A 21,248-nucleotide genomic window follows, 5' to 3' on the forward strand; every position below is an offset into this window, starting at 1 on the left:
AGCAGAAGGCGTTCATTAATCTTCCAAGTAAAAATATTTCCTTCAAGATAGTTCAGCCAGAGTAAAATTTATTTCTATGTAGAGATCCAGCAGAAGGACTCTATCCAATCACAATCCCCTGAAAATAGCGTCTTGGAGTAAGAGGGCAGAAGGTTGCCCATAGTCTTTTGTAGTAAAATGGTAATTAATTTCTGTCTTCATGTCTGTGCTTTAGAAGCTGTCACATAGCTCCAAAAATTCTGTAAGTTAGATGGAAAAAAACTGCTGCTTTGTTTACAACATATTATATCAAGTCAACTGTTAGCCATGAACTGTTTTTTATTAACCAAGGAATCTCAAATACCAGATTCTTAACATTCTGTAGGAAAGTGTATTAGATAGGCTAAAGGGAAAGGAAATACTCTGATACAGTGGTAAACCAACAGCTATAAATATTTTAAAGGATCATGATAGAAAAAAATTATGTCTTTGCTGAGAATGCTCATAGTGGTGTAATTACAAGGATATTATCATCACCAGATCCTGTTGGTATAAATGAATATGTCTCAAGTGCTGATTATTCCAATATATTTCAAACATAATCTCAGATGCTTAATAGAATATGAAGGAATGAACATCTGTTGAGACTGATTTATAGTCAAAGGCAAACTGTGGCAGTAACTCAGCCTCATAGCTGTTTATTATGAGAGATTACAGCTGAAGTACAGCCATCCCTAACACCAGAATGATTTTTACACATCAAGTCTTTGGGTTTGGTTAGGAAGTAATGATTCTGTGTTGGGAGGTGCTTACAGCAATGCAGATTGACATTGCAAGAAACCATTGCATTGACCAATAAGTAGCCTAGAAAATTAAAAAAAAAATTTGTATTACATTACTGAGCTATTATGAAAAGGTAGCAGAATTTAGGGTAGTAGAGGAAGGCAGCATAGCATAAGCAGAATACTCATTTCAAGGAGTAACAGATGCGCAAATTAAATGTTGGACAAAGAAGAGGAAGAGGAGCTCTGTCTTGAAATGCCTTAATTTGCTTGCAGGCAGCAACCTAATTTGATTAGTACCATTTGTTATGGTAGTCATGTTGGGAAGGCAGTTGTAGCCCATACGAATGACAGAAGGATGACATACAGAAATGAGAGTCCTGAGTAGGGCTGAGAAAGGAATCCAGCAAGAGAGAGAAAATGCCTGAAAAAGAGAAAGAAAAACAATGGCTGGGAAAGTTATGAAGCGTATGTTGAATGATGAGAGAAGCCGGACTGAAAAGAAAAAATAATCAATGGGAAGGGGTATGGCAATCAAAAGCATATTGAGAGGGAAGAGGAGGTCACTGGATGGTGTTGGGCTGAGGGCTGAGGGCTGACTGAAGAGCTGTGAAGGACAGTGCCTCTGGGTGAGAAACACAGTTGCTAGAGCCAGCCTGTGGGATAATACAGGAAAATGAAGGGCAGACTAGAAAGTGGCTCTATGCCACCTTCCTCCTCCGGAGAAAAGAAACCAAATCCAATCTTCAGGCTTTATAAATGGAAAGAAGGACACTTGATTAAGAAAAATACAGCCAAAAGCACATACACAGCAAACACATATGCACACATACGCAGCCCCTGCCTTTCCTCCCAGACTGTCTTAAAAGACCCAAATTTTGCATGAGGGTTTATGTCTGGGTGTCAGAAAAGAGAAACTGCATACAGTTGTGATAGCTTTTGTCCCAAAAAGAATACTCCTACATGAGTTGTATATGTTGTACTCACAGATGAGTTTTGCAGAAGAACAATATAACAGAGTTGTATTGACAGAGAATTAGGAAGTCAAACAATATAATATCCTATTTTAGCTCCTTGTCCTTCTGAACCTTGGAAACAGCTGGAAACCATGAATGAACGCTCTTATATATAGCAGCTTTTTGAGGTGCAACTTCATAGGAACAGACCAGAATACTTTTTTTTGGAGCACTTCCTAAATCAAGTTTTCTAAATATCTAATATTCTGATCCATTTCTAACTTGCCAGACTAATTAAAAGCAGCTAAGGTAAACTCAGGGATTGCAGCACAAACAGACTGCAAGGAGTCAGGGAAGGAGAAAAATGTAACTCTATGGCCAGCTATTTAATAGGCTGCATGCAGTAGAAGCAGTAGAAAAAAGCGGAGATACTGAGCTGGAATCTTTAAATACATTTGAAATTTTTAAATTTTAATACTTTCTTGATATATTATTTCCCCAGTCTATGTTTCATTTTAGACTCTTCTGAACCCTGAGCCCTGTATCAGTTGCAATTTACATTAAAATATCTCCTTTTTTCACCAAACCCTGGCAGGTAGTCAGAGCAGCACAAGGGATGCTTAGGAACCGGTGTGATTTGCAGACTGGGTGATCCCACAGGAGGTACAGCAGACAGTGTGAATTTGGTCAGGGTATGTATGGTGTGGGAGGTGCTCAGGTCCATGAAATATCTGGACAGCACATTGGGGTATATTCTACCCTGCCACCACAGTCACCCTGCTTCAGGGTGCTTGTCTGACTTGGTGAGGCTGGAGGATGAAAGACACAAGGCTGGTCCTGTGGATGCACTGGTGAGACTGCCCTGACCGTGTATCTCTGGGGTGCTCTTGATGATGTGAGAAAAGAAGTGGTACAAGCACCCATCTGTCACATGCTTCTAAAAATTTAGAGATGGAGGGCAGGGGAAAGGATGGAGGAGTAAAGTCATTCTAATAAACTAGACAAAAATTTGAATTGTTAAAGGTTGTCTGTACAAGATATTTTGCCTCCTTTGCCATGGGTAAACCAATAAAACAGTTGGAACATCATAATTAGTATGCCATGATTGGAGATTTGATTCCTAAAGACAAGAAAATGGGATAACTTCTTAAGAAAAAGGAAATGTTGGATTTAAATTCTGATTGCCTTCTCACAGTTTTTATTTGTAATAGGTACAGCAACCACAGAGGCAGTAAAAAGCAACTATCCCTTGTTCACAGACCATGATAATCTCAGATCTGGAAACTTCCTGGAGGGTCCATTTGTAACAGGGACAGAGGGCAAAGCAAGCCAGTTAACCTCTTGCTGGAACTATTTCCTGTGTAACTGCCTATGAAAACTGCCCATTTATAATAGAAAGATAATATGCAATTATCTTTTGCTTTATAGAGAGAAGGTATCTCTTCGACTTTTCCATTGCAGAAACACAGTGGATGGTGCGTGTCTGTGCATACATTAACACATGTGGTGCCAGTTTTCTTTCACATATGCAATATAGCTCACAGCACCAGGTAATGTTATAACACTATAGGATCAATAACAATCTATTTGAAACGTGTATATGGATTATTTATATAATATCCCATAATACATCTTTAACCAATTAAAATCAGGATTTTATTGGAATTGTAAGCTATTGGCTACCATAAAAACATACATAAGAAGAAATATTTGTTTTTCAGTGGCAAATTAGTATGTTTTCCATGTTAACCTTGCCAACCTGCTGTGTATCAAACCCTTAGTAGGGACTGGCAAGGAGGAACCTTTGGTCTGATCCACTGTGAAGTGTACTTTACAAAACACATACTCTCATATACTTTACCAAGCCCTGATGGTCTGAATTAATAAAGCAGGAAGCTCAAGACTTTTTTTTAACCTTTTTAAACCAATATGCTTTTCTTCATTGTGTTCCAGTTACAAACCATTCCCATGCCTTCCTTGTTCTTTCCTACAGATAGTCCTGTGCTCCCTTCCGCAAAGCCACAATTTCAGCTCCTCTGTTTTTATACCATGTCAGTAGAGGAACTGGATTCTGTTCATTCAGATATGAATGAAGTAACACAGGTGAAAGAAAGGGGTAATAAGACAAGGACACTGTTCCAGTGTGATTGGGAACATGTGCTCCCCTTGCCAAGGCGAAACAGTTCACTCTTTAATTCTTCCTGGCTGCCTTTCAGACAAATACAAGAGATGCCAGTCATGTGAATTAAATATGCGCAGATCAATCTACAGAATATGTGTGCTGCCTACACCCCTTCAGAGTGTTAGGGTATGTGTTAGTGTGCAGAATTGCTTTTGCATAGGTATTTCTAACTGGGAAAATCCACATCACAGCGTGACAACCTTATCTAAGGCGTCTTCATCCTCTCCTATTATCTTGGACCTGTGATCCTCTAAGCTGTTCTCATTTTGTGAGGTTTCTGAATAAACGTGCATTGCTTTGCTTTCTCAGGGCTAATCCTACCTGTCTCTTGTATAGGTACAAAAGAAGAAATGTGATTTATATTGCAAGAGAAAGAGACTGCTGAAAAATCCCACTTCCAAATGCACTGCAATATTCGTTTGAAAACTAAGATAAAAAAGGAGGAGGAATAAACTCTGACCTAGAGAGAGGTAGTGGGAAATCTTTCCATTTCTTAGGTTCTCATTTACATGTACGCCACTTCTAGCTGGCTACTGCAATTTAAATTCACTTTTACTCTGATAAAACCTTCAATTCTATTTGAATAGACGAGCTTTGCAAGTGTGGGGGAAATGGCAACTTGTGTATGCTGTAGCTACCACTGAGTGCCTTTTCTTTTTCCAACATCTCGTTATTTTTCTCTGCTAAAGTGTATACACAGGTACATGTACATTCACTTTCTTTCAGATCACATTTTATATTGCTCATCCAAAAGTAATTCAGGATCATTTGGGGATTTACTTAAAAAGAGGCATACCTGATGTAGATTCCATGTTAAAAGCCAAGGAGACTTGTGAGACATCAGACATACCTGCCATTACTGGTTTATGTGTCCTGGCTGACACATTTGTCTCTACTGGGCTTTTCTCACCTCTTGATTTGTTAAATAAGGTATTCATAGTCAATTAATGGAGAAAATACTCACTGGGTACAAAAAGATTTTGGGGTAAAGGATGGACTACAAATAGAATGATACAGTAAGGTAATACCACTGAGGAAGCAAAGACTCAGAGCTGTATTACAGGAATATTATCTGCAGGATAACAGCAGTTATTTACCTTTACTCATCTCAATTGACCTGTAATCTAATTACTAGCACAAGAGACAAGTCTGAGCTAAGTCAAGAAAAGAATAACAAAACAAGAAGTCTGGAAAATATGACAACGTAATACAAGTTGAGGATAACAAAAGGTGGGATATGAATCTTCCTTTATATAAGAGTTTACCTCAACAAAAGATGGTAGTAAAAAGTGAATGTATAGAATGAAAGCAAAATTATCCCCAATCTTAAACGAAATTAGATTTCCAAATATTAGAAAATATTTTGCAATGATTAAGATTGTGTTGCCTAAAAGACAGAGAAGAAAAAAGACTCCAGACCAATTTAGTATAGAGATAAGATAAGAAGAGCAGAAGCTTTAATGAGCCTCCAGGCCCCAGGAATATATACCAAGCGTGCCCTGGACACAGGTTCTGATTTTATAATGATGTCCATCCAATCCTCGTTCGTCCACCCCCCGGTTCTACCCCATTCCGCTCCCCAGCACACCCCTTCGGGAATTGGGTCTGGGGAAGTTTGGGAACCCTCTTTCATCATCTTCATCTTCCTTGCAGCACGCTGAGTCCTTGGAGGCCCTTCAAAGTTCCAGGCTTGAAGGTCACTTTGCCTACGTTTACATCTTCTGGAGCAGGCCTTAAGGTGTTTTTTTGCAATTCCACCTTGAAAAGAAGACTAAACAGCTAACAGAATTTTGAGGGATTGGTATGGGACAGGGTTTGGCATGTGTAACCATTAAGCTACTGCCATTACTTTTACTGGAAATAGTGATAAGGGATATAATACGATGAGACAGTAAAAGATTGCGTGTTAATTATGCTGGTAGAGAAGTCAGCGTCTTGTCAGAGGATGATGGTGACTTCAGTGTGGAAATGATACCTGAGTTATGTGCTGCTGTAGTTACTTCTACTGGAAATACTGATACCTTAAAATCTGCATCCACTACATAACTACTTCTAAAATCTATAAAAATTAAAAAATCAAAAAATCAAAAAAGTCTGAAGCATCAATACAGATAAGTGAGGCATTCTGCATCTGGAACGAGACTATTGATATGCTTTGCATCAGACATTTGCTTAAGCACCTTATGGTTTAATATACTTCTCATGCAGAAATGAAACCACTGCATTTATTTGGCTGTTAAACACTGTTGTAAACTACTAAACAAAGCTAAGTCAGACTAATGCAAGGAAATGGAGTGGTGAGTTCTGCCAAATCAGGGGAAAAAAATCACAGAGAGCTTGAAATGTGTTTTTATGGAGTGAAACAAACTGCAGCATGTTGGGATTCATTTTGCAAAGACATGTACCAAAAAATGGTACTGACTTCAGGGGAGTAAGGGATACCAGGCTGGGCTTCCTTTCTTCATTACCACATAGTCCATACAAGGCTCCACAATACTATTTCTGCTGGCTTTGGGATCTCAACTTAAACAGTTACTTCCACACTCTTGCTGTCAGTATGTTACACAAAAATCCACACCATCACATCAAAGAAAAACCTTCATGGTGCTAGAACATGGAATTAGAAATCTTAGTTAAAAGCCAGAGTTTATTTCAGAAATTTGATGTTTCAAATACAAATAATGAAATATAAGTAAAGCATTAGTTAATCACTTGCTTGTTCTTTTTTTCTTTTTTTTTTTCTTTTTAATGGAGAAATTACATACCAAGTCACTGCATTCACATAAATTTAAGTACTCAAAAATTATGAATACTTCTCTTAGAGTTTTATTATAAGCTTAATTTTTCTCTCTATGATTATCTAAAATCATACTTTAAAAATTGATTCTAACCTTTTTTGTCCACTGACTCTGCATAGGGAGGCATTTTGAAAACAACTGTAACCCTGGCAGTTTCTAATTTTCAATTTGCAGTCTGCACTTTAATATTTTTGCTCCATAATTGCGTCATCTGCTTTAAGAAAGCCAGTCTAAACACTGTTATATTTCTAAATGAGCTGAGCCAGTCACATTAATTTGTTCATGTTGCTGCTTTGGAAGAATTTCAGGGGAGTCAATCCAGGCTTGCATCTTTTCCCTTTGTCCTTCAATTCTCTCAAAAATTCTAATCTGCAACTTGAAGGCCAAAAAAACCCAAAAAAAACCCAACCGATTTCAAATGACTATTTTTGTCAAAGAAATCTTGCACATCCTGGCAATGTGCAAATGTCTAGAATGGTTCCTGGGAAAGCTTACTTCCTCACCTGCAGAGCTTCAGGTGGTTGAAGCCATCTCAGGATCTGAACATTTTTCTCCTTCCTCTTACCCAACCAATTCTGCTTAAGTGGTAGTAAAATACACAGAAAAAGATTTTTATCTTCCTTTAGGCTTTAGGTTTACTCCATTGCCACCATCCACTCAAATATACACTTAGTAAAAGGCTAATAACACCATGTAGTATAATGCTGATGATAGCTGGTTTCTGTATTCAGCAATTACTCTTCAAAAGGAGCCATTGCCTCACTCACTGGAGCTATTACAGTAGTTGTCATTCATACTGTCTATAGATTTAAATTCCTAAGGTTTCTACTATAATGTATGGTATACATTATATATATCAAACTGATATAATCCGTACCTAACTTTCATTTTCTACTAGCTACTTATAAAATTCATTCAGTTATCAGTTTTTTGTTGACTGACATACTGGGAAGTCATGTGTCCATGGATCTCCCAAAGCAACTTCTGTCAGCTGTTGTTCACATGAGAGACAGACCTGGAGATGTAAGTAAGAAGACATACCTTTTTTTAATTGCATTGGTAACATTTGATCAGACTCGCTCATTGTTCAATGGATCACAATCTAGTTTTATCTTGTTAAAGATTCTGTAAAATCTGGAGACTTCTACAGATATGAGTTCTACAGATATAGCTCATTTACACTTTCAGTGGATTTCTGGGGGGAAAAAATAAATCTGCTTTCTTAGGGGGACTGTGTATTGCTATTAATTCCTCACTTTCTTCAATGAAATTGCATGAAATATGATCCACTCAAAAGTGGCTAGAGTGAAAACTGCTTATTTTTCTTGATGTTCATGTATAAGATTTTCAGAGTAACTGCGAAGTGGTTTCTTTGTGGCTGGCAGCACCATGATTTGATACACTTTTAACAGCCTTTACTTCATAAATCTACACAGTTCCAATTATTTTCTGGTCCTTCTCTCCTGCTCGATTGAATCATCATAGCAAATTTGCTTCATCATTTTTTCTGAACAGATATGCAGGTAATTTTTTCTAGACCGTTGTCTTATGAATCTTCATTGCATCTCTTTTGAGTACCCCAAAGATTATTTCTACATCAATAATATCAAATTCCTCCATCTTGTCAACTATATCCAAGTTGCCTATTGTTCCAGTGGGAAACCTCTTTGATATATAATCCTTGACACATTTTTTCATTTCCTTATAAGAAATGATTAGAGTATTTTCCTGTCTGAATTTATGGGCCCTGAAGGGCTCCAACTAAAAAAATTTATAAACCTTTTTGTGATTGACATCACTTCTGTACATATTTTTAATGTCTGCTACTTTTCCTGCCCATATTTAAGTACAGACATAAGTACAGGTATATGCTCTTTACCCAATTTAACAGCCAGTTTAGACATTTACTAAGATATACTTGCATTTTTATTTTTGCCACTTCTTGTCATGTTTTGGTAACCTTTTACTGCAGATCTCTGAAGAGATTCAGCTTTGATTGTTTACCTTGGATGATGACATCCCACATGGCTTCATCAGTCCGCTCTTCTCTTCTAGCAAAACCCTAATATGCCCTCCACCAGACAGGCATAGGGACCATTGAGCCTCTTCAGGCTTTTTCATAACATCATCATTTTTGTATCCTCCTCTACATTATTATAATTAAACCACAATTTTTCAAAGCTTTCTGGATTGATGACTGCTACACGAGTAACCAGGTGCTGTTTAAATATCATCAAGCAATAATATGACTTTTGTCATTCTGAACACAGGTCTCTCAGAATATATGCATTGGTGAGCAGTTATTTGATTTTAACTTTGTTGCTTGATTTAGCCATCATTGGGATCTGCTGTAAAAACGACTGTTTGCAAGCAAAGGGACAATTAGATAATTTGTGGGAATTCTTTAGAGTAAAATATGTAAATATGACATTTAGTTACCTAAAAAAAATATTCCTATGAACTTTGTATTTTAAGAAAAGTTAATAAATATACAGCCAAACAGTCTTGCACATAAAAGGGTTTCTGATACTTTAGGCAGAGAGTAGGATTTGTGACAAAATTATGTTATTATAATGCCCAGTAGTAATTTTCTTTTGGCAGATACAGGTGAGGTAAACAGTGGTGTGACCAAAAGTAAATGGAAAATTGTGTAGGTTAATGAGGACTAGCAAAAATTGTGGAAAACTCTAGAATGACCTAGAAGAGCAGCATTATTGTGCAAAGAAGTCTAAGAACATGTTTGATTTTAATACATGACCACATCTTGTATGCAGATCATTTATCCTTTCTTAACTCTGTGCACTTTCATCTGGATTTTCAATTACTTTTAACCTTTTAAGAAAAACATCAGGTCATTATGGACAGCACAATTAAGAAGTGTACTTATTGTGCAGTGGTGGTCAGAAAAGTTAATTGTTAGGCTGCATTAGGAATGAGATGGAGAATAAATAGGAAAAGATAACATATTATTTTGTGTATGATGACATTCCAAACTCACCTTGAATAAGAAATTCACTGTACACTGTATTATTTCAAAAAGAAGAGGATGTAAAAAATATGACTGTCTGATAAAAAAAAAAGAAGAGCAATGAAAGGAATTCATTAGTGTTACGAACAAGTGAAGTGATTACTTCAGGAGAGAACAAAAAGTCCAGGGCTATTTCAAATGGAAAGATGTTGAAGGCGCAGTGGAGATATAGCTAGAGGAAACATAGTGGAATCACATAGAGAAAACATGATACCAGGGAGACTGACACAGTGGTACCATTTGTACTTTCTAATAACAAAGCAAAAGAGCTGTATAATTGCTTTCAGTGATTAAACAGTAGCATCATAATGTTCAAAGGAAAATCCTTCCCCTTTCTGTAATGAAAAATTAACTCGTGCAATGCAATGGTGCAAGAAATTGAGCAAATAGCTTAGCGTGATGCAAGGATGGATTGCAGTGCCAAGAGGGAATAAGAAAAGGCTATGCAATCAGACAGAATAAAGTAAACAACAGAATTCATCAATCTTAATGCTTCTAACTATAGCCATTCATGTACATGCTATCCATTTTCCTCATTATTACTACAGCTGTGCTTTGAAGGAACAGTATCACAACACCGGCGAGATCACAATAGGAGATTAAAAGCTACCTCTTAAACAGTACCCTGAGCTGTGACAGTCTGTTCCCATGTGTCATCTCCTAAATTTCAAACAGTGGAGACCACTAACCTGAAACTACCAGAGACTCCCTGACTGTGCTCATGCTGGAATGAACTGTTTGCCAATCTTCCCCGAGCTACTCACAAGGGACATTGCATTTGGGACTAGTGAGGCAAATTATGGCATTGGCTTTGTCAAACTGATTTATTGATTGCACTTAGGGGTTGTAGCATAGGTCGTTTAATAATTTCCACAATATCTTAACACAGTGACTGTGATTGTCACTTACTCCTTCTCAGTAGAGAAATTTGCACAGTGTGCAAGCATGAGGAGTTTGCTCTGGGTTGTAAAAAAGTGAGAAAACCAGCAGTGTGTATCTCAGAAATACTTAACTCCTGAAGGAACAAAACAAAACCACAGCAAGAGGAATAGCCCTATTGCATCTGAGATTGAATTCCAGCCTTTTGTCTCAGCAGCAGGCTGCTAAGCAGAGATCTACACTGCTCATGGGAGGTCAGCCAAAACATTAGCCTGATGTCTGGGGTGTCACTGATCTTGTGCTGTGATGGCTTGCAATCAGTTGCCTTCTCCATTTGGGATCAAGATTCTGAGGGCTCTGGGAGGGATTTTTTTTGAACTCTCAGGACTGGAAAAAATTTATGCTTTATCTTGGACTGATCCCCTGCTAGATGGTATGACACTTCTGTGAGCTGAGGCAAAGGGAAGAACAGATGCCACCTTCTCCTTCCCCTGTGTAGGTCTGTGGTGGAAGTTGGTCCAAGGGTGTGAAAAGCTCCAGCACCTGCACTCTCCCTTCCCAAGCACAGGGGTTGCAAAGGTCCCTGACAGCCAAATTACACATAAGAAAGGGTCCTTGCTCAGTCACATTAACATCAGGGAAAAAGTATTCATTTAGTAAGGGTGCCCACAATATGAATGAGTGTGTGTAGGAGGAGATTTGTAACACAGGCTTGACTGTGGAGTGTGTAATTCGTGGGCTATTGGTTGCTATGGAGTTCAATTGAAGTGGAAAGTGACAGCAAAATAAACCCTCATAATACTTTTATATGGAAGAACCTTCTTCAGGAACATAACAAGGAGAAAATTTTTATATCTTTTAGATAGTCATTGAGAGGCAATTTTTGCACAATAAGAGAAAACTGACACAGTTTTTTTCTTCAGGTTTGTACATTTCCCCTTCACTGGAAATGACAGAGGTTTCCAGCTCATTCCAAGCCGGAATTCAAAGCCAGACAGATATCTGTGTGTGGATGGTCTATGTTCAGTTTTAAACTAAGCCATGCATTTCTAACGTAAAATACAGTTCAGGTCTCAATCTATGCTATTCTTTGTATCCAATGCATTATTGGACTAAGTACTTCTGAAGAAAAAAATCAGTACACTTATCTATCCAGTCTGTTGTCCTGGATGTAAAGTTGCTTGTGATTTTTATTTATAGAATGACACAGATGCTGTGGGGAAAAACTTGCTATCTTTTCATTACAAAACAGGAGAGATGCCTGTTTGAAGCTGACTTACTGGAACAACTAAAGATAGTTACACTGGATGTGATAGAAGAATAATTTGGAACTCTGACATTAACTTAATGTAACCCATGTTTTACTTAGAAGAAGTTTTTTCTGCATGTATTTTGGTTTGACAGAGAAAAAAAAAAAATGTGATTTAACTTGGGCATGAGAAAGAAGGGGTTGGTACCCTACAAAATAAGAAAAAGTCCTTGTATTATTGTGCAATAATTTTTCCAGTTTACATGCTGGTGAATTTTTAATATTTTTTGCAGATAACAAGTTTAAATGACTTTGAATTTTTCTATGAAGGAAGTCACACATAGCAGGTCAAAATATTTTTTGTGAATATTTTCTATGAATGCAACCCATTTCCTCTGTGAACTGCAGACAAGCCTTGCTAGTTTCTGCACATATATGCGCTATTCAGACCTCAGGCAGATGAGACAAACAAGCCTTTTTCAGCACATGAGTAATCTGTGAGCTCCTCTGTTCAACTGTTCATCCTTTCCAGTGCAGGATTAGTCAAGTGTGTCACTATGTTTATTCATGATTCTTCATTTTGAACTTACTCTTACTGGTTATTCTTTAGCCAAGGGCTGCCCTGCATTGTGTATGGTTCATATGAGGGTCCTTTCCTCACCAGAAGGTCATAAGATGTGAAGATCGGGTCTTACAGAGGTTGCCATTTCCCTGTGATACCAAAGAGTCAGGGTAGTTACTCATGATCATAAGTTTGAATCAAGACATGAATCCCCAAGGACTGTATGTTAGTAATTTCCAGTACTTATTTCAGCAGAGGCGAGGTTTAATCTTCTGAAATAAATGCATGCATTAAAAAAATGCAAATGTTTTTCCAAAAACACATTAATGGACGTTGGGACTTTCTATTGTTCAAAAACCAGTGCTGACTGGATTCTGAGGGGTTTTCCATGAATAGCATACCTTGGCTGTGTGTGGGAACAATTAGAAATATTTCTTCCTGGGTTCTCTCTCCTCCACCTGCATTGATCTGCTGTGTTGCTCGTGTCTCTCTTTCTAAGCTTTTCATAGAATAACAGAATCATTTAGGTTTGGGAAACGCCTTTAAGATCATCGAGTCCAACCATTAACCAAGCACTGTCAAGTGCACCACTAAATCATGTCCCTAAGAGCCACATCTACACATCTTTACATGCCTTTAGGGAAAATGACCCAACCACTTCTCTGTGAAGCCTTTTCCAGTGCTTGGCAACCCTTTCAGTGAGAAGATTTTTCATAATATCTAATCTAAACCTCCCCTGAAACAAATTAAGGCCATTTCCTCATGTTCTATCACTTGTTACATGGGAGAAGAGACTGACTCCTACCTTGCCACAACATTCTTTTGGGCAGGTTGTAGAGAGCAATAAGGTCTTACCTGAACCTCCTTCACTCCAGGCTAAACACGCCCAGCTCCCTCAGCCATTCCCCACAAGACTTGTGCTCCAGCCCCTTCATCAGCTCTGTTCCCTTTCTCTGGACACGCTCCAGCACCTTAACGGCCTTCTGGTAGTGAGGGGCCAAAACTGAATGCAGAACTCAAAATGCAGCCAGCTTCTTGAGCTCTGATTAGCTCAAATAATTTTGGGCAATCTGAAGATGTTTTTCTGGTCTTTCTTTCTGCTTCCTCTTCTGTGCTTTACTCACAGTAGGAATCCTACTTGCAGGGCAGTGCCAGCTCTCCCCACTTAGAAACTATGTGTGCATTTTTGCTCTCTGTTGGTGATTTTTTGTGTGGGAAGGGAAAAAAGTGAGATGTGGTCTCTTACCTGATTTGTATCTATGCCATGTTTACAGTTCACTAAATGTTATTGAGCTTTGTCCAACTTCTAAGTATTAGAGAGGCTCTTACTGCATACTAACTTAGGGATGTTCAGATGAGTTGTCTGCAACCGCCAAGATAACGGCAGTGGTCCAGAATTTGTTAGCCTGCTGTCTTGTGGGACAGTTGGTATTTGCAGTGACAGTTTGTTTTTGCTTACTACCAGACAATCTTAATGGCTTCAGCTGCCACTACTTCTGTACTTTCATATTTTTAACTGTCTGAATAATCCAATTAATTTCACTAGCATGCATAAAACAGAGCTTGTGCTTAACTATTCAGAAATAGTAATGTCAAAAGCCTTTACTGAAACTATCTTCTCCAAAATGTATCACTTTCTTTCAGCGTCTTACTTGACCCCTTATTTCCCAACCATCCCTCAGCTTTATTATTTATGTATCTCTTCAAAATGACTGGTGGTAGATACATGCAAATAGATAATTTAATTTTCCTGCAATGTCTTTATCCTCTTTAATTGTTCCCATTGCACCCTGGTACTCCACTGAGCCTTTTGGTTCTCCAACAGCCTGCTTACACCTCTTATAATTAAGTAATTTCTTCTTATTTGTTTTCATGTTATGCCTTTGGCTAATCTCCCCACCAAATCCCTCAGCTAAACCATCTTCATTTTTGTTTTACATTATTGTTCCATACCACTAGCTTCTGTTGGGCTAACTTCCCATTTTCCAAAGGGTATTTGAAGAGCCTCTTTTGTGGTACCTTTCCATTCAGCCAAGGCAGATAGGCACTCTCCCTCCCTCCTCCTTTTTGTCTTTCTGAGGCTTGTGCAAATCTTTTGTAGCTCATTAGTGGCTCACTTCAGTAAGCTCCATGCTGAATCCTTACAGGACCTTACACATTTCCTTTTGTGTAATAGTAGTTTGTTTCGCTTTTTTTTCTGTGTGAGAGGGTTAAACTGGTGAGGAAGGGGATTGAAGGAGGGAAAGGAACATTAAGCAAAGGAACAAAAACTAAAGCAAGTGGTTCTGTGTTCATGCATAGAAAATTATTTGGATGCAAATCAGTCACACAGCTGAATGATTTGTCTCAAAGCCCAAAGATTAAGGAGCAGAGGGCTTCAGCCTCAAGTGGCACTCTGTCTGATTTCTATCCAGACTTTGCATTCACAAAACAGTGTGTCTGCAAATAAACCACCTGGAGGACTTGTATGCTGCTTTCATGTCTCCCTGTACTCATCTGAAAAACAGCTTTGTGTTCACAGTGAGTTATTTACTACATGATGTCTTAAAACTGCAAATAAATAGAGAAGGGAGGGTTGTAGGCAGGGAGAGAGACAGATTAATTACACACTAAGAAAACTGGGTGCCATATCTTCCAGGTAAATAATTTCTACTGAAAGTACAGGGAAGTACAGGTGAGTAATTGCTTGATAAACTGGCAATTTATGTAGACACACAAACAAAGACTGGGATTTCTCAGTATAGAGTCCAAGGGTAAGATTTTGCACTCAAATGTTTAATTGTTACTTAGAATTTAAGTGGACTACAGAAGATGCTTTGTATGTACCATTCCCAGATAGCCCTACTGAAATAATTATGCAGGCTTTAAAAGCATTAGAGGTAGCAGGATCATAAATATAAGTTTGAATGTACTCTTAAGAAAATTTCTTCCTGCAAATGGAGAATGAAATCTTATCACAGTGTGGCTCTGTTTTCACACCTTTGGTAATAACAAACATCCAGGTCATTCTAAGGGTCACAACCTAAATCGAAGTTAGGATTATAGTTAAATTGAAGTCAGGATTATTCCATCTTCCCCAGTGTAGCCAGAAAGCCTATCCATGGATGATGATATTATTCTGCACTGATGCCAATAAGAGTGCAAAGAAGCATGTGTGTGAGCATGCTTTTGGAGCTACTGCACACCTCTGGGAGCTCCCGTGGGACACTTCTTATGGAAGGCTGACCACCTTGAAGAGGGATGCTGGGGTAGTGTAGGATATATTAAGTAGATAGGTCCAGGGGTATATTTGATTTTTTTCACGTTTGAAAGTGTAGTCATCTGATGATGCTGCTTGAAAGATGTCATTTTTTTCAGCTGAGCAATAGGTAGTATATCAGAGTTTTTCAAAATAAATTTAGACTAAAAATAAATGTCAAATGCCAGTCCAATCAGTATGCCTTCACCTTACATTGCTAAGGAAATACTTTCTCAGTTTTTCTGTTTAGCACAACTTCCCCACAGGATTTGAAAAGGTCAAGGTTGTTCTGTAACTGTAAATGAGGGAGGGGTGATTTGGTACCCAGCAGCAACAAAATTCAATATCTTGAAGCTCTATTTATTGTCTCAGCAATTATACTTCAGAGAAACTTCTAACTTTTACAGAAAGGCAGAGTTCAGAAGCAGCTTTTTCAAGGAACCAGGTCTTTAGAGAAAGAACGTACATTTCCACTCAAAGCATGCTGAGAGAAAAGAGCAAGAATAAGAAAACACTTCACCTTTTTCCTCTGATTTACCATGTGTTGATGTTATTCAGGGGTAGAGGTCTTGATGGCAGAGAAGTTAGTTTCAACTGCACATAGGTTTTTTATCTCAGGCAGAATTTGAAGCAATGCTCTTGAAGACTTAGAGGACTTGTTTTAAAGTAAAGAAAACAGCAGAAAAGGACTAAATTAAAATCTCCATGGGAGAACATGGTGTGAACCTTCCCTGTAAGATGCCTCAGGCCTCATCAAAACTAGAGAATTATGCAGAGGTAAAGCAGATTGCATTAGCAGTATGTTACAATTTCATTTTAGACAAGGTTAAGCTGTAATTTCTGAAGCTTTCTTTATTTCTTGTTCTTCAAAAGAATCTATTGTTGTAAATCATCTGAATGGGAAGGACAGATGAGAAGAACTGCCTGATTCAGCTTACTCAGGTGTAAACATGGACTAAGTCATTAAAGTGTCCAACTGTTTTGTAAAATGCATGAGGGAGAAGTAGAAAGCGGCCCAGGCTTCCCAGTACAGACTTGGACATTAAAGAAAACATTTCAACATTTTCTTCTCCATTACTTGCTATATCCTTCATGGCCTCCAAGGTTTTTAATTATTCTCCAAGAGCTGAGGGAAGCCTTGCAGCCAGCTTATTGTAGCTGATAATTAATAAAGAGTTCCCATTTTAAGTGGGTGCAACCATTTTTCATGTTGCATTTGGTTTGCAGAAATAAGACAACAGTCAAACTTTATTGTGCAAAGCCTTGGATTATTCCCTCCACTCAAACAGGAAGGCACAGAACCTAGTTGTAACCATGTCTTTTATACTTTTATTGTACTCATTTATTCCCTTTTCTGAAAAGAAGGGAGACGAACAAGGAAAAATGGTAAAGTATATCCAAACGAGCAAGAGTTTAAACTGATAGCCTGAATTTGTTTCATTTCACCACAGACAAGTAGTTTGCCAATGTAGCTTAACTAAAATCTATTGTAAGGAATGCCAGAAGAATTGAGGAGATCTCATTCAGTGTTTATTTTTTCCACCAATGAGCAAGATTTATCACACTGAGGAGGGAAATGTGAGTTTTAGAGCAGGAGCTCTTTAATGACATCTCTGAAACAACTCTCTTTTCAGAAGAATTCTGCCAGAATGAATCCCTGTACCTCGCTCATGCCACATCCACAGCAAAGCTGAGTATCTTGAGGTTTGAAGATAACTGCAACCATTGATTTTTTTTTTTTCTACTTTGGCTTTAGGAACTCCTTCATAGATATCCTTCGGGCTATTCTACTTTCCTTAGAAGTGCTCATCGAAGATCAGGAGCTTCAGATAAATGGCTTCATTCTAATTATAGACTGGAGCAACTTCTCTTTCAAGCAAGCCTCCAAGCTTACACCATCTATCCTCAAACTGGCCATTGAAGGGTTACAGGTAAGTGGAGGGTAACACATGTACTTGTAACTTTTATTGCTACAGACAGTCATTTTTGTCTCATCAGGCGCTGGGCAAAGTGAAGGGTATAGAAAATAATCCAGAATGCTTTGATGTCCCATCTACTTGCAGCATAGATTGATTTTCAGACATCTTATTTTGTCTGTCTTTCACTTCTATTTCAGGCGTAAATCAGTGTAACCAATATGTGTGTTACTTAATGCAGCATTAAAAGAAGGAGAGTTAGAGATTTGAGGTTTAATCCATCAGAGAATTTGGGGGGATTAAAATCCAGCAGTGTCTGCCTTCTGGAGTGTGCAGTCCACATGCAAGCACACATGTGTGCAGAGGGAGGGTGGTAGGAGAAGAGAGCAGCTCCCTGAGCAGATGGAAGAGTGCTGTTGTGTTCACATGCATGCGATTGAGTTGAAGGGAAATGAAGAAGAGGGAGGACAGGCTCCCTGCTGTGCCCTCATTCTGACTGCCTTTATTTGTCACACAGGATCCTGTTACATTATGGTTCAGACTGTTCAGGGGCTGCACGTCCACTTGGTGCTTGCAGATAAATAGGAGCAAGCTTAAACCATGTGCTATTACAGGGTTAGGTAGTAAGGAGCAACCTGAAGATGAGGCAACCTGAGGATGAGAATAAACTGTGGTGCTCAGAAAGGACTTCTTTCCACTAAAGTCTGAGCCCATTCCTGCTGTTAGACCTAAGATTGATTTTTAGGTCTAAAAGAAGTCTGACATAACCTTATTAATTGAGGGCATGTGATAGAATTCAAGGACTATTTAGGCTATAAGGAACTCTGGAGATCACTTTATCCGACCCCCTGCTCAAAGCAGGGCTGACCTCAATCTTATACCAGGTTGCCCAAGGACCACATTCTTCATGTAGCTACATATTTAAAAAGAGAGATTATAAGTTATTGAGTTTTCATTTTATTTTTAGTACTTACTAGATATCCTTCAGTCATAAATACCTCAACAATAATTTTCCATGGGGTGCGTATGTTTATTTTAACTTTAACTTATGTAATAGAAAGAACAGTTTGTTCAACTAATTTTTTGACTAACAAATAGTCTACAATTACATAATAATTGTCTCTACTTCATGTTATTATTCAAAAATGAGGTAGAAAAATCTGCTATCAGTTTTAAGCCTGTGTTCCCCTTTGTGAGGAATTTTCATCTATTCTAACAAATTAGAAAGTCAAGCTGTGCAATTAGTCCTTTGGACAATACCTTATCTTTTCCTGCTGATATTATCACTTCATTCTCTGGTTCAAAACAACCCCTCCAATCAGAAGGAAGATAAAGCCAAGTGACATCCACAAGAAAATGAAATTCTAGCAAGTTGTGCCTGCCCAAATTTTGCTTTTCCATCTATTTGGTAGGAGTCCAATCCAGCCTCCACCCTGTCTGATCTCTGGCCATGGCACTGCCAGGTTGCCTGCCTACAGTTTATTTGCAGTTGTTGGCAACAATATGTTTCGGGAAGTACTGAAGCCTGAGAGTACCAAAGCTCAAAGATTGTGTCATTAGCCTTACATCCTGTGCTGGGCAATTTAAGGAGGCTGCCTTTCTCATGTCTGTGTGGGCATTTCATTTCTTATTTGAAGTCAAGTTACTGTTGTCTTCTCTGCAATTACTAGAAATATAACTCTCTTTAAAAGTACAAATTGGGATAACATGTCCTAGACTTAACTAACCACTGGCTTGATGATTTGTAGGAGTTGTGAATGCTGCACTCCAATTTACTAGGCTTAGAAGCCAGTCATTCATGCTCATAAAGCACATATTTAGCAAACAGTGATGGTGGGAACCTTTTAGTTTTGGGGTTTCTTGGCTCTCACTACTGCTGTTGAAGTATTTTCATTGAGACTTTGTTCTAATATTATTTTAAAAGAACTACTGCTATCCTAGTGTAAAATTTGTGTAAAATGTAGTTGAAGTGGAGATGAGACTTACATACAGAAAAAGTGTCACAATATGAGTTGCATTGGAGGCCACTGAAAGTAAAAAAGTCAGGTCCTACTCTCATGAGCTGATGATGTCTGGAAAAAATTGAGATTATTTCAGTTCCTGTTTATTTCCCACAGCTAAGGCACTGGGTGTGTACAGATCCTCAGACAGGCAGATAACATGGCTATCTCAGTCCTCCTTTATAAAAAGAAATTTTGTGTTGCATTAAGTCCTGTGTAAGTCTAAGTGGATGGAAAGAAAATAATTCTCTCTTACAATTTCTACTGGAATTGAACCCATATGTTCACATGTGGGTATCTGGGCCAGGAACTTTTAGCCTCTCTCTATGCAATGGTAATTTTAATGCCATTGCTGAACCATTTTCCCATAGTTTCTTGAACTCTTATTCAGTGTCTCAGACCACCTCATTCTGAAATATAGAATTGCTTAAAAATAAATAGTATTTAATAATTTATGCAATTGGGTTTTTTCTTATTTTCAAGTTGCTTTCAGCCAATTAATATATTGTCACTTCTGTGTGTGTATGTTTGCATTTAATGTATTTTTCCTCAAGTTGCTGATGCAATGCATTATCATTAAGTGCAGACAACAAGCATTACGCAGATACATATGTTAATTCATCTTGTGTTGTAAAACAAACACTAGTCAAATCTAATGAACTTGGCTGCAGAAATTAATATATTGCTATTACACCAGCTGATCAGTTCCAAATTCTGTAAACTCTGTAAATACTTAAAAAGATGAAGTAGGATTGACATCACCATGTCTGAATGCACATTTTGCTCAATACTACTCCTTGTTCTGTATGGATTTCTGTATGTATTGCATTACACAGACAGTTCATTATAACTCAACAGGGCACCTACTCTGTTTCTCAATTATGTTATTTAATGACCTAAAAACAGCCTTATGTCTCCACTTTAAAGTACAGTAGTTCAGATGCTAAACAAGTGTTTGTACAGTGTGGTAATTCTCATTATGTCACAGCAGTGCAGGGATGAATGTGTTCTTAGTGCCTAAACCCTCTCTGATTAACAAGCTTTGATGTTTTATCACAAGACAATTGCTACCGTATGCTTTGAGCTCATGCCATGCTCCTTCCTAGACCTTACTGATCTTTTGAGTTTTAACACATTGAACACAAGATTGTCATGTGGATGGAAAGGTGGGGAAAGAGATGTGTTAAAACCAATCTATTTTGCCAACAACTTGGTGAGTTTTGACTTCTAATCCTCATTCTTTTAATGTGAACAGCTTTTCTCCTTCACAGCATATTTTTTCCCTGTTTTCTTCATCTGTGAAATTATAGTTCTCTGTGTGTCATGCTGAGTTTATAATTATCCTCTGATAGTAGACAAAATTTAATTATGGTTTAAGTTAACCAGAGACTAATCTTTTGTTATTTTGTGTAGCAGTTTAGAAGCATCAGAGTTCAACAGCAAAGGTAAGAAGTCCATTTGCAATCATGAAGCAGGTATAGCAAGTAAGAAGTGGTCACTTCTTAGTATGCAGGATGTTTGCTACTAACCACTGCATTTGGAGACCTCTAATAATCATGGGAAGTGTTACAGTGTACAGGCTGTGTGTCCTGTGAAGTCCAGCCTTTTTTTTTTTATTTAATGGTTGTTGGTTTCTGCTCTTATGATGTAGTTACTTTGCCTCCAGACAGGACTTTTGA

The 21,248-nt window shown here is 38.1% G+C and overlaps 1 protein-coding gene across 2 annotated transcripts in view; it reads left to right on the plus strand.

The window, feature by feature from the left end:
• The window catches only part of CLVS1 (clavesin 1), a 98,875-nt gene that overhangs the window by 15,247 nt on the left and 62,380 nt on the right, over positions 1-21,248 (plus strand). For both annotated transcript variants that reach the window (XM_017829636.1, XM_017829637.1), the window contains exon 3: positions 17,410-17,584. In XM_017829636.1, coding sequence (XP_017685125.1) covers positions 17,410-17,584 — 175 coding nt within the window. The remainder of the gene's footprint in view (positions 1-17,409; positions 17,585-21,248) is intronic.

The sequence above is a fragment of the Lepidothrix coronata genome, unplaced genomic scaffold (genome assembly GCF_001604755.1).
Source record: "Lepidothrix coronata isolate B3197 unplaced genomic scaffold, Lepidothrix_coronata-1.0 Scaffold166, whole genome shotgun sequence".
Lineage (NCBI taxonomy): Eukaryota > Metazoa > Chordata > Aves > Passeriformes > Pipridae > Lepidothrix > Lepidothrix coronata.